This window comes from Oreochromis niloticus, linkage group LG23 (genome assembly GCF_001858045.2).
Source record: "Oreochromis niloticus isolate F11D_XX linkage group LG23, O_niloticus_UMD_NMBU, whole genome shotgun sequence".
In the NCBI taxonomy this organism is placed as follows: Eukaryota; Metazoa; Chordata; class Actinopteri; order Cichliformes; family Cichlidae; genus Oreochromis; species Oreochromis niloticus.
The window spans coordinates 5485491-5502850 of NC_031986.2; the positions used below are offsets into that span (position 1 = coordinate 5485491).

The 17360-nt window shown below is 40.6% G+C and overlaps 1 protein-coding gene across 6 annotated transcripts; it reads left to right on the forward strand.

Moving 5' to 3' along the window:
- Positions 1–479: 479 nt before the first annotated feature.
- dzip1 (DAZ interacting zinc finger protein 1) lies at positions 480–17029 on the forward strand. 6 transcript variants are annotated; one of them, XM_025903179.1, is made up of 20 exons: positions 480–594; positions 975–1086; positions 1654–1843; positions 2000–2602; positions 5181–5265; positions 5371–5486; positions 6319–6477; positions 6574–6711; positions 6792–6854; positions 6958–7086; positions 7351–7399; positions 11702–11752; positions 11928–11987; positions 12430–12605; positions 12689–12890; positions 13221–13395; positions 15346–15710; positions 16019–16140; positions 16262–16421; positions 16548–17029. In XM_025903179.1, the coding sequence occupies exons 4-20, from the start codon at positions 2138–2140 to the stop codon at positions 16631–16633; spliced, it is 2601 nt and encodes an 866-aa protein (XP_025758964.1). In that variant the 5' UTR covers positions 480–594; positions 975–1086; positions 1654–1843; positions 2000–2137; the 3' UTR covers positions 16634–17029. The 6 variants fall into 6 exon arrangements, with proteins under 6 accessions (XP_025758964.1, XP_013124411.1, XP_005449996.1 ...); XM_013268957.3 differs by having other exon boundaries at positions 1654–1801; XM_005449939.4 differs by having other exon boundaries at positions 1725–1843.
- The last annotated feature ends 331 nt before the right edge of the window (positions 17030–17360 follow it).

Consider the following 17360-nt stretch of genomic DNA (forward strand, 5'->3'; position numbering starts at 1 on the left):
AATCAAAGACAAATCATTAACTCACAAAACCAAAAGACTTTGAGTCAAAGACCCAGGGACCGTGGTATATGTTGCTTTATAACCTGTCAGCTGTAAATACCTCACATGGAAAAATAACAACATTAACGCATCTACGAAGTCTAGCTAAAATAACAACGATCACGAGAAGTTCAAATCCGCTTGAACGTGTGTTTTTATTTTTTGTTCCTTCTTCTTCTATGGAACTGAAAAGAAAGGACGAAATAATTCAATAAAGAAGCAAACAAAAAAGGCAAAAGGAATCAACCACAAGGTGGAGCAAGCCTGGCATGCTGTAGGTTAGAGGATCGGAAAGTTTTCAAAATCTTCACATGCATCTATACATGGTGCGTTTGCGTGTAGATGTGCTGGTGCCTCACAATTTCTTCTAATGTGCTCTCTTTTTATGTTTTTAAATGTGTTTAAAGTTATTTCCTTCTGCTGAAGTGGGACGATTCTACACCCCTATTCAGCCCCAAATTGAACAGCTGCTCCCTTCCCCCACTTCTTACTGCGAGATGCGTCAAACTCACGGCGGATCACACCGGAAATGATGTTTACTTCGCCAAAGTACAGGTTCGTAGTAATTCTTGGAAAGCTTTGGTGTCAAAGCTCGAAATAGACTTTTCAGAGTGACAGATGTGTTTCTACTCGGATCAGTGAACTGGAGTTTCCGCCGTAAAATAAGACATGAACCTGAATTGAATATCGCTATAAATTAAAAATGTAAATCATAAAAATAAAAGAAAATGAAGGCTCAGTCAGGAAAAAATCTGAGGTTAAACATATAGCATATGGCTAATGTTTGGGAACATTGTACTACTGCGTTTCTGTAAAATGAAATAAAAAGATTTAAATTTAGCTTAAACTTTGTCTGCTGCATTGGCGTTTTATTTTAAAGGCAAGCGCCGGAAGTGTCGTATTTATTACGTCTGTCTTGACCGTTGTCTTTTCAGAGCAGGCATTTAGGAATGTGGAAACCAGCAGCTACGTTACCCTCAAATCCCCTAGGATCTCGTCGAAAATAAACTTTTTTAAAGGCCACGAATTAACATCACAATCTTCCAGGTAAGTTATTTTTCATGTGGTAGTCCAATGTCAAACTCAAGATTAAACATTCACAGTTGTTAGTGATGTGTAATAAGGTTTAATATTGACTTAAGAAAAATGTCCGTTACCCAGACAGGCAGGCATGAAGGGATTTCAAAGAGTTGTTCTTTTCTTTAGCTAGCGGCTTGACTTTTCGGAGAAGCTATTGTGGTCTTTCTTTTTTTTTTCTAAAACGTAACTTGAAGTCTTAAGAAGGACAAGCTCAAGCATGTCTGCTGTTGTTTGACTTGAGGTCAAGCAGGGGAATAAAACAAAAGCCTGCCCGAAGTTGAAATGACTGTTTAGAGACGTGACGGCAGATTAACGGTATTTGCTGTTAGCATGGAAAACGTTTTCCTGAACCTCCCTCGTGCTCCTCCGCAGGTACGTTAGCTCTCCTTTTATTCTGTTTCACACCGTTTAGACGGAGGTGAATGAGGAGACTTTGTTGTACAGTATAAGCTGATATGTACTGCAGGTTACAGCGCACTGTGAACTGTGTGGACACGTTTTGTTGGTCGCTGTTTTGATAACGTTTCTCCCCAGGGACGCTCGCCGCTGTCTCCAAGGTAACGGGGCGGACGCCTAATCTTGCTTGTCGCTTTGTGCTGCTTTAGCAACGGGGGCGGAACCGGAGAGGAGTGACGGCTCTTCGATCTGTTTCTCCGAGTAAAGGCAAAACCAGTCGAAGATGGTAAGGGCGATTGGCTGTGTGAGGACAGCAGCAGCAACATAGGTAGAAGGAGGCAGAGCAGGAAGTGGTGGAATCTGTGCTCTGCCGTTACCCGCTGAAGCAGATGCTTCTTGATGTCTCTCTGTCTTTCTTTCTCTCTCCTAGTGATTGTATTTGATGCTAATGTGACTCCATCCCTTTCTCTCCTCTCTTTTTCAGCCATTTCACGAGGGAGTCTACTACCCTTACACCAGTGACACCCAGGGGAACCACTCATCAGCCGGGATCCCCTCTCTTCTGAATTCTCCTCTCAGCCAGAACATTGTAAACGGCCACACAGCATCATCCGCACCAGGCATGACTCCGTCCAGCACCACCTCCACCTTTCTCCCTTTCAAGTTCCGCCCACGCAGAGAAAGCGTGGACTGGCGGCGGATCAATGCAGTGGATGTAGACTTAGTAGTGAGCCAGCTGGACGTGGATGCCCTTCAGGAGCACATCAGCATGGTGACCTTCTGTAGCTTGGAGGGGGAGCGATGCCAGCGGTGCCAGACCCCCGTGGACCCAGCTCTGCTGAAGCTCTTGCGCCTTGCTCAGCTCACGGTGGAGTGGCTCCTCCACTGCCAGGACTTTCTCTCCCTCAATCTGCGTGTGGCGGAGGAGAGACTGTCGGCCACCGGCAGGGAGCATGAGCAGCTGCTGGTTCAGCAGAAGAAGCAGGAGGAGAAGGTGAAAGCGCTGACTGCAGAGCTCAAGCAGCGAAAGAAGGTTATTCGCACCCAGCAGTCGCTGCTCGCCCCACGAATCATCAGCAGCCACAAGGTACCGTTGACAGGCTAAACGCTTTCTCTTTGAGGGCCATTGGAGCTGTTTGAATTTAATATATGTGTGGCAGCGGACATCCACCCCCACCCTCTTTTTTCCTCTCCTCAGGCCCAAGTCTGTCATTGTTCCTGAAACCTATTCACATGTGTGGCTTTGTGCATTTCACAACAGGGTTTCAAGGGAAAAAAGCAAAGCTTTTAGCATGGCCCAAGGAAATTTGCAGCTCTGAAAGCAGTTGTTATGTCCTAACCACAGTCAAGTTCTAATAATCTTTGTTTTCATGCAGGAAAAATCAGACTTAAAGCTGCTGAGCAAATGGTGTCATTTAGTGGCAATTAGGGTATTTTTTTAATCTAAAAAGGAAAGCAAACCCATCTGCCATCTCATCGTATGTCTGTGAATGCTGTCCTTGTTGGTTATTTATCACAAAAATTTAAAAAAAAATCTTCCTGTCCTCTTCAGGTGAACAACTAGCTCTGACCTGGCTAGGCTGTTCCCAAGGCAACAGATATAGTGTGTCATGAGAGCATGTGGTTGCTAGGTGTGCGCTAGAAGCTCAGCTAACAGAGCTGGTTCAATAATTGATAGCGAGGCCATGTGCGTGTGTCCTTTGAGGACCTTTGCGACTTTGGTGCCATATTTCTACAACATGAACCCACACTGCTGTCTTTGAAGACTAATTTAATTTGACTCCTAATTTCCAGAGTTACTCCTAACCAGTAATTTAAATGAGCCCCTCCAAGTCACATGACTGCATTTGAGTTTTTGCTAACATATGTTTTGACAACATATCTGTAGCAATATTTAGTCCCAGGAACAATCAGAGGCAGTGCTAAATGTAGCGTGTGTGTGTGTGTGAGCTGGTGTGTGGTGATGCCTGCCGCAGGGAGGACATGATCATCACTCACGCTCTGTGTCTGTTTGGAAACATGAGCCTAAACTCAGTGGATGCTGCCGTTTGGTGCATGTTGCTGGGCTCTGTCTGAAACAAACACATGCTGCATTCATGAACACACAGACAGGTGGGTTGCTCCACTACATTTGTGAAATCTTAGGAATTAGTATCATTTTGTAAGATCGGTTATCACAGATTCCTCAGTTACAATTTATGCAAAATGAAACACCTCATATAAAGATGGATATTTTTAAAATTTTAAGGGTACTTATAATACTCTTACTGATACAGTTCTTTAACTGCTACCTTATTTGTTACTTTTGTAACTCTCTTTTAAGGAGAAAAAAAATCAAAAAGTTAGAAAATAGCATTTCTTTATTTTACTGTGCAATTACTTGATAAAATAAAGCTGATTCATAAAGCTCTTCCTTAGTAAGAGAAGGTGTATATGATTGCTGTTCCTCTGCCAGCATGGAGGCTGTGGAGAGGGTGTCTGTTCAATGTGCTCCCTCTCCTCCACAGTCCTAAGTCAAGCCTCCTGCCAACATCAGCCACTTGGTGTTTTTGTCTGTCAGGCTGCACTGACAGACAAAAACACTTTTAGTCCACTAGTGTCTGCTTGGGTCCCATTGGACATTCCACCTGTCTGGTTTTTTTTTGTTTGTTTGTTTTTTGACTGAGCAGATTAGTCCGCGGATAATTTACATTACAATACACCAACTATATATGCACCTTGACTACAAAGCTGTCAGGTCTCCACTAGGGCTGTTCGATATAACGATATATATCGGATAACGATATAAAAACGTCTATCGTTTCATTTTACGCTATCGTTTGTTTCGTGGTGTTGCAAAATAAACTGTTTACGGCAATATTTTTTCATCGTTTTGATGGTCACTGTAGTGGCTATATTAATTTCTTAATTTCTCTCTCTCTCTCTTATATTTAATATAACCACACTATGGACGGACAAGCGCACGACAACGTTGCAGTTAGCAACAACGACGGTAACTCCATCGCGTGTCCGCTTGTTTATGTTCCACATAAACCCTTCACAGTAAAGCTCAAGATCCTGTTGAGACTTTTCAAAATAAACTCAATCACGTGAAAGAGCAGATTATTTACGGATGAGAAGCAAAACAAGAGCCGCCAGGTGCTAAAAAATAAACCTTAGACTAAACGTTAGAACAGGCTTTTCTCCGCAGCACGCCGTGTAATAAATACTCACAAAGAAAACGGCGGCCGTTACCACTTATGTCTAAAGATGTATAGTTTCATGCATCTGTTAAAATACTCGACTCCAGCTACATGACGCGCAGCTGGAAACACTTCCCGCAAGTCGAGCTGCCCGAGATTCACATAATTTACAGAAAATGTTACATTTTTGTGATTTATATTTATTTTTGTGATAGAATTCTTATATCGGGATATGAGATTTTGGTCATATTGCACAGCCCTAGTCTCCAGCTGTTGGTGCCTGTAAGCATGTGTTATGCAGTCTTAATACACTGCAGCATAAAAGAGAGCACTGTCCACCACAGTGTGGTAAAATAATAGTAGCATTGGTGTGTTTATGATGAGATATTAAAGATTTTTATTATAAATTTTGAGTTATTACGTACTGATTTATTTCTGCAGCCAGTTTAATTAATGAATTTTTGTGTTCTTTCTTGCTTTTAGTGCCTGCATTGTGAGAAATCATTCCTCAATGCCTCCTTTCTGCAGAATCACATGCAGCGGAGGCACCCTGATGAGTACGAGAGCCGTAAGTGAAGTTAGGATTGATCTGAAGAACGACATGGAGAAAAATTATGAAGCATGTTGATAACATGCTTACATGTAGTTATGTCACTATGACTTGTCTTTTCAGAGCTAAACTCCGTCAGTGAGCAGAAATCTGAGATTAATAGTCTCAAATTGGAGATCAGCAGTCTGAAAGAACAGATTGTTCAGCAGCAGCAGGTGTTAGAAGCCAAAATAGCTCAGGTAGGATCACAAAGCAACATCTGAACTTTAATCAGAAAACATTAATCAAATAAAACTGAAAGCTGTGATTTGTAAATTATCTTTGGCCTGGGTTACTTTAAAAACAATAAAAATAATACAATATTTACTATTTGGAAAACTCTTAGTAAAAAGAAGAAAAAGGTTCTTTTTACAGGTGTAAGATGTGCAATGTTGTTGTGCCAAAAGGGTTCTCAGCTTTGTGAGATACTCATGGAAAAAAAGTGTCTTGAAGCCTTTACATGATGTTTTAAGGTCTCAGTGTACTTTTTAGCATCAATGGTGCCTTGGCTAAAGTGAAGGTAACCCTTTCCTGGGGCACTGACACAATCTTACAGCGTGATGGAACTTGACTTCAATTCAATTTTATTTATATAGCGCCAAATCACAACAGTCGCCTCAAGGTGCTTTATATTGTACAGTATATCCTATGATAATAGATAATAGACTTTTGGATTAGCTTGTAGCACTGCGGCCCTCCTGTGGTCCAGAAAAGCACATGACATCATTTTCTTCCTAATCAACAACAACAACTGAAATGATGACACTACTGACCCCAATACCCCTGTTACAATGTATTACTGCATTGCCAGAATATAAATTCAAGTCAGTATCACTTTAGAAATAGCTCTTTTTTTTAAAATGGCAATTTTCCATACTGTCTATATTCCTAGCTTATCCACTGATCCCACTTTGTAACACTGTCATCACAAAATGCTGCTATTTTATTGTAAGATATGGATCACAATGCAAAAGCTTATTTTGAGAGCTTTGTGGTCACTAATGAAGGTCATGTTCACGGTTGTGATTCTAGGAAAAAGAACAACAATCGATGCACAAAGACCTGTTGAGAGAATTGGACCGTTTTAAGGCCGAGGAGATGGCGCGCATGGACAGAAAGATAGAAGACAGCAGGGACGGCATGCGCAGAGAGATGGAATTTCTTTACAACCGAAATATTCAGGCTCTCAATGTATGAAATCAGTATTTATTTTGTATACCGCTGATTTGATCTTCAGGGTGTCTTTTAATCATTCCTATAATCTTTCTCATGTGTTTCCATTCATAGGAAGTAAATCAGAATCAGACAGCCAAGCATGAAAGGTCAATCAGCCCTGTGCACTCACAGCCAGAGAGAGATGTGGACATGTACAAAGAGATGCAGATACAAGCCATCCAAAAGATGGAACACCAGCTGAAGAAACAGGTCAGTGTTGAGATTGTTGCAAAAACCCAAAGCGATTTTATTTTTAATGCCACTGAAATTGCTAAAAATGACTCTTATAGGATAAGAAGTGGGAATCCAGACTGCAAGAAATGAAGGTTCAACACGAGTCTGAAAAGAATCAAGTATGCATTAATGTTCATCCTGATTAAAGCATATGCAGTATTAAACAAGCTTCTTTTGAAATGAACCAGCCAGAAAATTTATCCTCGTCCCGTTGTCTTCCAGCTGTTGAATGAGCTGAGCAAAATGCAGTCGTCTTTATCGGAGCGAGAGGAGCACAGCCAGAGGCAGCAGCAGGAGATGAGAAAGAGGCTGCAGGAAAAGGAGCAAACCATCAAGGCTCAGAGGGAGCAGGTTAGCTCACACAATCACAGTGGCACAGTAATCACCTCACTACGCGATTATATGGAGAGAGGAAGTGAGGCGAGGGTCCGGCGCTTGTTCAGGATATCCTGTATTTGCTACATGGGCTTGTATCGACATGAGATGGTGTACATTTGGCTGGAAGCTACTTGTGCTTTTCCTGGAGTAGTTCACAGTTTTTAGATTATAAACCAGGAAAACCTTAAAGATACTGGATCATGTGAGCTAGTAAGTGACATTTGTTTTCTCCCCCAGATAAAGACCATTTCCTCAAATCCACCTACAAAAGTAGCTGAAGTACCAGGTATGGATTCCTTTTAATAATACCACAGTCACAGCTGTAGATGGCATTCTCCTGTAGCTTGTGTGTACTTGTATTAGCAATGTGCAACCACTCCACTGACTTTCTACATCACATCTGTTTTTGCTGGAACAGCCACCTGTGTTTGAAGCATAGAATTGTCAATTCAGTAACAGATGCCTGCTTTTACAGTGGTGATAGGCAATTTTCCCACGAAGCTGTGCGCGTGCACAATCATGCACTGCTGGCACGGTCTCTGTGCACAGAAAATCTGCATTGCGCACAAAAAAATAAATCAGGGTTCGTACGGGTGCTTGAAATCCTTGAAAATGCTTGAGTTCTAATGTCGTCTTTTCACGGTTTGAAAAGTGCTTGAATTTCAGATGTGGTGCTTAAAAGTGCTTGAAAATGTAACTGTATTTCATTCACAATAAATAGCTATCTGATTGAATTGTTTTCTTATCAGATAGAGAAATAAAATGAGACGCAAAAGCAAAATTTCCCCGCCTGGGCTGCCTTGCGTCTGTTTCAATATGTGACCCCGCCCCTCCCTCGGACAGTTGGGGATGAGTGCGCTAACATACCTGTAGGTTGCTGTTTTAATGTGTTTGATGGAAAACAACAATGGCGGAGTTTGCGTTCTCCAGTCGCATGATAGGTGAGTCCTAGTAAATAATTTCCCAGTACGTGTACGTTACACATGCTATTTTTTTTTAATTATGGTTATTATTTTGGTAGCTATCAAACTCGCTGGAGAAATGATTGAAATGCACTGAGTGTGATGCAGTATGGCAGCGCTATTACGGAATATGCTGTGAACTTAGCTAACATTACTTAGCAGTAATATGAGTTAATTTACTCAAGTGAAAGCTTTAAACATTAGCCCGATACGTAACTAGCTAACTTAAGGCTTTCTGATTAACCCTCTGGGGTCGACGGACCCAGAGCCTCCATTTCAACTTGGGTCTAACGTGCGGACTTCAAATTATATACCAGTTTTTAAATTGTGTTGATAGGTCACGTAAAACCGATGTTTTTGGGGGGGGTTTCTGAATAAAACAGTGGCGTTTACTCCAGGAAGAAACGATAAAAATGGCGTTTTTTATGGCGAGCGCTAGCAAACACGCTTTGCTTGTGAGTGAAAAAAGAAAAAACACTCCTTCCCTATTGGTGGAAAAATGTACCATGTCGACCAATCAAAAAATGATACGGCAACATGTGGTATTTGGTTGTTGGGAAGAGAGAGAGAGCGAGTGAGCGAAAAAGAGAGAGAGAGTTTTGATACGTGAGAGATTTGTGACGTTTATCATGTTTGGAGTCTCAAGTTAGTGTGTTTTCTTGTGTAGTTAGTGTGTAGTGTAGTCGTTTTGTTTTGTGTGTCAGTTCTACTAGTGAACGTCACAGTTGCTGCAACTGTGTGCTGGAAAAGCTTAAAAAGGGACCTTGAAAGTGCTTAAAAAGTGCTTGAATTTGACCCTGAAAAAAGCGTACGAACCCTGATAAATAAATCTAACCTGAATTGAAAATAAAATAAATACTTTAACAATTCATTCTGTTTTGCAGTCTGAGTCAGTAAGTGACCGGTGATTGGCTGCTCCACCTAATGATGCGATTAACATTCAGCATTCGTTGACAAGCAGCAATGACAGCGTCCTTATGTGCCAACACTGGTGTTTTAGCTAGCAATGTGGCGTGGCTGATGTGGAGTGAAGCCACGTTAATGACCCCGTGTACAACCATTGGAGGTGTGAGCAGGACGGACGGAAGAATTGACGGAAAGAGTGTGGACTTCATACCAGTTTTTAAATTGTGTTGATAGGCCACATAAAACCAGAGTTATGATAAAAAATATATGTAATGTTTGTTTTTTTTCCTGAATACTAGCGTTGTTTATATTTACTGCGGGAAGAAATGGTAAAAACTGCGTTTTATAAGGAAAGTGCTTGAAAGCACTCTCCGCCTGTGAACAAAACCAAAACCAAAAAAACCCACCCTTTCCTATTGGTGGAAAAATGTACCATGTCGACCAATCAAAAAATGATATGGCGACATGGCATTTAGTTGTTTAGGAAGGGGGAAGTTTTAGGAGTGACGGCGGTGTTTTGAGATGTGAGAGATTTGCGACGTTTACCGTGTATAGATTCTAAAGTTAGTGTGTTGTCTTGTGTAGTTAGTGTGCAGTGTAGTCAATAGTTTTGTTCTCCTTTATCTCATAGTGGACATAAATCATTTTTTGGAGTGGCATAATTAATTTGTGTGGCATCAAATTTGATGTAGAACACCTGATTGTTCTGTAAATAGTTTGAAACCTTTACTTTACAACCCGCCTTGGCTGCATTTTTAGGTAAATAGCTGCAGAAAACTTTGTTGTTTGTAAAACTCAGTTACTTTTTTGAAGAAGTAACTATAATTAATTGCCCAACATTGGTCATTATATACTGTATTTTGCAGACAGAGAGTTACAGGACTCTCTCCCAGACCACAGACTCATACTCATAATACAAGTCAGAGCTTTATAAAAAAAAAAAAAGAAAGAAAGTTGTGTTTTCAAAATTGGAGTTCAAGTTATTTTTACTTCCAATAGTGTTAACATATTACACAGATCATGAACAAGATTTTTTTTTATTTTCATTGTAAGTGGGCTAAAGTACTTAATTAAAAGTAGTCTAACATAAATGTAAATGCTGTAATTTGATTATTTTAATAAACCATGTAACTTGGATGGATTCGATGCTGGCGTGACCACAGTGCACACGTCTGATGTCGCTCACAGTGGTCCAAGGGACGCTCAGGGAGTTTTTGTTTGCTCAGACACATGAAAAATTAGGGAACATTGGTGCTAGGCCTTTATATAGGCTTACAGTAAGTCACCTTTTGGTCAGCAGTATGTAGATTATAAATCATTTTACTGGCATCACAAAAAAATTAAGTTATTTACTTAATTGTTTTGAGTCATTGTGTCCTAATATGCAAACTGTGCTGCTCTTACAGAAATGATGTCACTTTTCTGTGGTTTGTTTGCATTCATTTTCTGTCAGACAGTTTCAGTTTGGACTTATTCTTCCAAGACTTTGTGGCACAAGTTAATCTGTCCGTGGTAAAAACGCATCAGCCTTGAGTAACACTCGATCATCACTTCACCTTTTCACTTGTACAAAGGACCTGTGTGAGCTTCACCCAAACTAAAGTCCAGCACAGAACCACCACAAGCAGAAATGAAGCAGTTTTAAAATCAAACTTTCATATATATTACTCTGAAACACCAAAAGCTAAAGTAATTATTTATGCATCTCATCTGCATTACATTGATATAGTGGAAGCAGTGGTATAACTCTGAGCATATTGTCTATATATAGTTTATACTGTAATGCTATAACAAGGAAATAACTAGGGCTGCGCGATTATGGCAAAAATGATAATCACGATTATTTTCACTGAAATTGAGATCTCGATTATTTGACGATATTTATTTAACAATAACAATGTATTGAATAATGGCTTTAAAGATGTCAAAAAATAATATAAAATAGTGTGCAAATACTGATAACAGTGCAAATGTTTGCAATATAAAAAAATAAATGAAAAATGTAAACATCTATGTTTAGTGAACTTCAAAATACTGTATAATACTGGTTGTTCACTGTGTTAATTGAGCAGTGGTCTTTGGCGAGGAAAACGTTACCGCGTTTGTTATCTCCTTGTGTCTCTGGGAGCTGGTGGGATATTTAGTCGCGTTGTACAGGGTAGCGTGAATGGAGGTCTGTGAGGATGAAGCAGGTGTTGTCAAGAGTTTTTCTCTATGTTCCTTCATTGATCGTATGTCACTTTGTGAGCGGTCTTCAAATAATTGAATAAATTTGTAGTGTTGCTCTGTGGTGCAGCTACGACACCGTAGCAAAGTTTACACACTATGTCTACTTGATCTGACTCCGCAAACCCATAATGTTTCCACACCACTGAAGTCGTTTTACCTCTCTTTTCAACCAATGGCATTCTTTCTTCAGCAGCCATTATCCTCTCCTCTCCAAATAACTTCTGCTTAGCTTTCCGAGCTTTCTGAGCTTCCCTCGGGTCCTCTTAATTGTTGTGACACGTGTTCGAAACGCAGAGAGGTGCGCTCGATTTGCCACACGGAGCAGCGCGGAGTAAAGCACGAGGGAGGTGCTAATAATCGGCTCAGTCATTTTTAATGATTGTTGAAAGCCCAGATTGTAATCTAGATTAAAATTCGATTAATTGAGCAGCCCTAGAAATAACATTTCTGATCTTAATGCCACACTTTTCATCTTTGTTTCTGTTTTTCAGTCACTGTCAGTCCGCCGGCTTTGGAGCCTAAACAAAGAAGAGTTGTAGTCGGTAAGTTAATAGAAGCCAGCCATCAGAAGCAACATTTGTCACTCCCCAGTGAGGCTGTGCATGTGCTTTTGTGCACAAAAGATTTAGCAGTTTTGTGTTGTTTTTCTATTGCTCATACTCAGTATTCATTTTATCTGACCTTCTGACTTACCTGGACCTCATGCTGTCCAATTAGAGGAGCCAGTCTCTGTTCTTAAGCTGGATCCTATTCAGGAGGTGTCAGAAGAGGAGAAAGGTAAAATACACTAAAGACATTAAAACCAGCAGATCCAGCTGATTGCATGCTACTGCTGCATGGATAAATCAGTCTCCTCTGAGCAACCGTTTTCCATGAGTGCATTCGGACTGAGATCGTCTTAATGACACAAAGGACATTAAGATGACCTTAGTACACTAAAGCTTTTTGGAAAGCCACCTCTTGGCCTGTGTATATTCTGTGATGGTGTCGTCATCATCATGTCCATTCATCATCTTGTTGCCTTGTTGTTGACAAATAAACTTAGAGACATTCTCCTCCTCTGCGGTCACATCTACCCAACTCCACCTGTGGTTTGGAGCTTCCTGTGAAAACTGCTAAATGCATGCTCATTCTATTCTCTTATTTCCCCTTTGCTGTCTGTAATTGGACCATGAATGTCCTGAACAGCTCAACTGACTGACTGAGATGTCCTTTACAGACTCGAGCAGCCACTCAGACAGAAAGGTGGTGGAGAAGAAGCCTGAGCCGGCTCCAGAGAAGAAGCCAAGGGTGAACACGAGCGCTTTGAAAAGGAACTCCAACATAAAGAGAGAGATACAAGCAGAGCTTAAACAGGGTCTGATCAAGAAGCTGGAGAACTTGGGGGTCAAGCCTGTATGTTGCATATTCCTAATCAGCAATACAAGGAAGAACATGTACCATAATGCTAATGTTATTCCCTCTACCTCTTCTAAAAGGATCAGAGCGGTCTAAAGAACAAGGAGCTCACTGCGATTCTGTCCAAGCTGGATTCAAAGCGGGAGAGCGTTGCGAAGTCGATGTCTGGCTACTGGAACCACCGGGAGGAGATAAAGAGCATTGTGGAGCAGAAGCTGGGTGCTCAAAGCACCAGCAATCCTGCTGCATACTCTCAGCCTAGATCCAGACACCCTGTTCAAGGTGCTTTCCAGTTCTTAATCATCCAAAAGCCTCTTAGCGCATGAGATCATCTTCTTAACCAACAAGAAATAATACACGGTTCTTTTGCCAATTATATTGCTGTTTGAGCTACTGTTAGATTTGCTGCTCCTTTTACAATCAGAATTTTTCATCGCATGTGGGTAAAGTTGAATGTTATTTTATTTGACACTGACTGCATGTGCTTTCCACAAGCCAGGTGTAATCTGTTATAGCTTGTTTGCTGCCACATAAGCTGATTTAAGTTCTGACACACTGTCAGTGACTGAGCTGCTAATTGTGTTTACTTGACTCGTTTTTCTCTTCATTCAGTGTTGCAGATCCGCCCTCGCTCCAGCAGCCTGCCCTCCAGAGCCAGCCAGGGGGCGTCTGCTTCTGCAATCAGACAGCCTAAGACCCCTCAGCCAGCACCAAGGACCAAGGCCACCACCCAACACAAGACCTCTACGCCCAACTCCAAGACAGCCTTAAAGAGCTTCCCTACCAAGTATGACAGAAAGTTCATTTATCAGTTTTTGTGAAAGAATAGTTTGTCCATAAATGTCCACTCAGTATTTACATGGTTTAATCATAGCTGTGATAAATGTTCTAAAGTCATCTTTGATGAGCCATTGAAAAAAACTCACACAGGTTTGAACCATTTGAATATAGCACTCTGTTACTTATATTACTGGTCTTTTCATCATCAGTTCAGTGGAGCACAGTTAAAGTTTAAAACTTTTGCCATTTACTGAAAAAAATCAAAGTGATATATATTTAAATACGTCTCAGTGCTTGGTTGTGAACATGGTTATAGGCATAAATGAACCCCTGGTAAAGGAAGGCCGCAGGGAATTTTATATTTTTAATATTTGTTTAGAATACGACTATATGTAGTGAGCTTTGCTGAGTTCTGCTTCTCCTTTCTGTTTGCATTCGCACCTCCAGTAGGAATGTTAACGTGATAAAATAGCAGATGGTTGCCATAGCAGCAAGACACCTGCAACAAAAAGGTAGAGGTCGCCATAATCAGAGTTGTGTGTTTGTGTGTGTCATGGTTTTCATGGTAACAGTGTGCTGTTAAGCCCCAGTGCCTGCAGCCAGCTAATGGGTAGGTTGGACTTTAGTATAGAGTGCTATCCGTTTGCTGTGAGGCTAGTATGCTATACTAGCACACATGGAGCAGCTGGGCTGGGTCAGTACAGGCTGTGACACACAGGTGCTGAGGTCTTTTGTAACCTTACTTCAGTATTTTCTGTCTCCTTTTCTTCTCTGTGTAGAATCATAATAATAGTTTAATATCACGACCAACACTTTGGAAAATACAAATGTTCTATTTCAGTTCCATTTGGTTGTTTCTGGAAATTCCCACTTTTTTCTTTTTTTTTCTTTCTTGATTTTTATTTTAACATTTTTGAAATGATTGGTCACAAACAGGTGTTGTACTGTCAGGATGTGGCAGGTAAACCCGTATCAGACTCAGTGCTGGATGCACATGCAAACAGTGAAAGAGTGTAGGATGTTCACTTTTGTCGGATGGGGTGGGGCTGGTATATCACAGCTGATGTGGTTTGATCATCCAACAACCCCAGCAAGGAACACATCTCTAATCGGGATATTTTTTGTAAGGAAAGTGCTTCCAAGTGCAGTGTGACACATCAACAATTTTGTAATCATTTTCCAGGAAATTGCAAAGTCTGAAATACTGTTAAGAACACTCTATCATTGTCAGCCTCATGCTGACTTGTCATAGACTGCTTAAGTTGTATCATTTTGAACATCAACTAGGAACTACGGCTTTATTCAGGGGTCTCAAACTTGCGGCCCGGGGGCCACTTACGGCCCATATTTTGACAAGAAGAAACATAAAGCAGTTTGGCCCTTGAAGTTAGTGAGGATTTGTTTATTGTTGAGTGCAATGTTAAGTAAGTTCTTTAAAATAAGTTCTTTAAAAAGCAAAAAATGATTTAATATGAAGGCAACATGAGCAGGGAGCACAAACATGTTGAGGGATTGGCTGTTGTTAGTTCAGTGAGAGAGTCAAAAGCTAATGTGTACACAGTACACTTTTATTTTGTTAAATACAAACAAAATGGTAGCAGAAGTGCTGCCACGTGTCCGGCCAGAAAGAGAGGAGAAGTGTGTTTATTTGGTAGTTCAGTGAAAGGCTTCAGTTAGTTAAGAGTGAGAGAAATAAATTGCGTTCACGTTTGCAGTTTTGACCTGTTGTACAATGTTTGAAACAAAACACTACATTTTTGGAAATATTTGTGGGTGTTTTCTTGTTTGATGTTTAAGTTTGAGACCCCTGGCTTTATTATCAATGAAGTTCTTACACTTAAAAAAGTTAACACTTTGACTTCTCGGTTATTTGAAACCGAAACTAAATGCAACACTGTTCTGATCACTGTCAACTTAGTTGTGTGCAGCAAAAACTGTTATTTGTGTCATTCTTAAGGACTCCTCCCTTCAGTTCAGAGGAGGAATCTGAGGATGATGTCACAGATGAAGATGAGGAACAGCCCCTAAAACACCAGCAGGGGAAATCAACACAACCCAGATTTAACCAAGCAACCCAAATCCAAACTAGAGCTGGCAAAGCCAGTCCTGTCCAGGACAGGCAGGCTGTTTTCAGGCAGTCGCCCATCTACAGCATCCAGTACTCCAAAGTCTCAGTGGGTGGTGTAACCAAGACTGCGGTCACAAAACTAAAGAGCGATGAAGAGGAAGATGATTGGTCAGAAGTCAGCGAGCAACAGGAGACTGACCTCCAGAATTACAAAGACCAGAACGGCAATGTGGAGAAGAAAAATCACGGGAAAGGTTAGTTAGGTTTGATGTTTTGAAGGATCTGTGTAAAAATGACATTATACAGCATACATGTTCACCCTTAGGCCCCCTCCTCCATTTACAGATGCTCTTTCCGTTTTCATGTTACAATGCTGTGGTTATAGCCATTCCTCAACTCTCTGAATGGTACTATCTGGATTTTGATCAGTGGTTGTTGATCAAAGACCATTCACAGAATGCGGTTTATGCTATCATAGTTTGCCTGTTATGTAACATTCCAAGGTATTGTTACAATGCCTTAAAGTGTAAATTGTGTGTTATGTCTCTTTTTTTTTTTACAGAATACAAAGTCAGTGACCTGGCCAGAAAAATGGAGAAGCAGTTTGCTGAGAGAGCAGTAAAGAAACCACCAGGTGGCGTTAGCGTCTTACCAGAGAGGGCGGATGAGGTTCAGGAACTCAGTGTAAGATGATGTGATCTCAGTGGATAGCTTTGATTTGATACTGCATAAATAAAAATGTAAGCTCTTATCGCAAAATTAAAAATGATCCATAATGCTGAAACAATAATGTACTTGCTGGCAGTACACAGATCTAGAGGAGAGCAGCGAGTGGATGGTCTCCTCCTTAGAGGACCGACGGGATGTGTCAAAACCGGCCCAGGATTCAGGACCAATGAGGAAAAGCCTGGAATCACGAAGCACCAGTGTCTGGGGAACCTCCACAGAAAAGGGTCCTAAATCAGGTCAGTGCCACTTTAATGCAGATGAATGTTTTACTGCCTCTCGTGGTCTTCATAGGAGAACATGTTGACATTTGGAGTATGAAGATTCTGTCTCATGCTGTCTGTGTGTTGTTGTGTGGCTCTCAGGTCTAACTGAAGCTGGAACAGGAAGCACGCTGAAGAGCAGCCTGTGCTCCCTGAGTGACATCAGTGACTCTGAGGACATCAGCTGATCACACAAAGAAACCTCAGCCACCTCCTCTGACAACTACAATCAATCATAAAAAGCCATATTATAAAAGCTGTAAATAGAGGAAAGCAATATTTCACAAAGGTAGCTAGGTTTCAGAGGTCTGCATAGAAAAGGTGGCCATCTAATCAATACCATAGGCCTCGAAACTCTCTTCTTGCCTTAGTCTTTTTTACTGTTTATCTTTTAATAGATTGTCTTCTGTTTTTTCTTCTTTCCTTTTTTTTACTCATGCAACCCAAACTTTAAATGAGATACTGATTTTGGTACTGTATGTAGAGTCTGTATGATTTTGTATATCCAATTTTATAATGTATTCATGTGACCAAAGGAACAATGAGATATGACTTTGTAAATAAAATATTTATACAAGCAATCATAGATTTTTCTTATAAAATTATTTCAAGCAAGTAGTTTTTTGCATGCCTCCAAGTTTTGCTTTAATGGAAGTATTCTTAATGTCAATAAACACAATGAAATATGTCCAATGAATAAAATAAAGCAATGAGCCGTACAATAGGAAGTCTTAACATGTGATGGGAAACAAGTTTTTGAGATATCTATTCTGTGGATATTGCACAGAAAACTTCATGTGACAACATTTCATCATTAATTTAACTGCTAAATATACAGAATATGCAAAATATGAGATATCTGCAAACCAGTTTTAATGCAGTCTTGTCTAAAACGGTGACACTCTTCCTAGCTAC

Bases quoted from the DNA above. Each gene is read 5' to 3' on its own strand.
- dzip1 (XM_013268957.3), top strand. The intron at 5,266-5,370 runs GTAAGTGAAGTT...TTGTCTTTTCAG, and splicing joins CCCTGATGAGTACGAGAGCC to AGCTAAACTCCGTCAGTGAG. The intron at 7,400-11,701 runs GTATGGATTCCT...TCTGTTTTTCAG, and splicing joins AAAAGTAGCTGAAGTACCAG to TCACTGTCAGTCCGCCGGCT.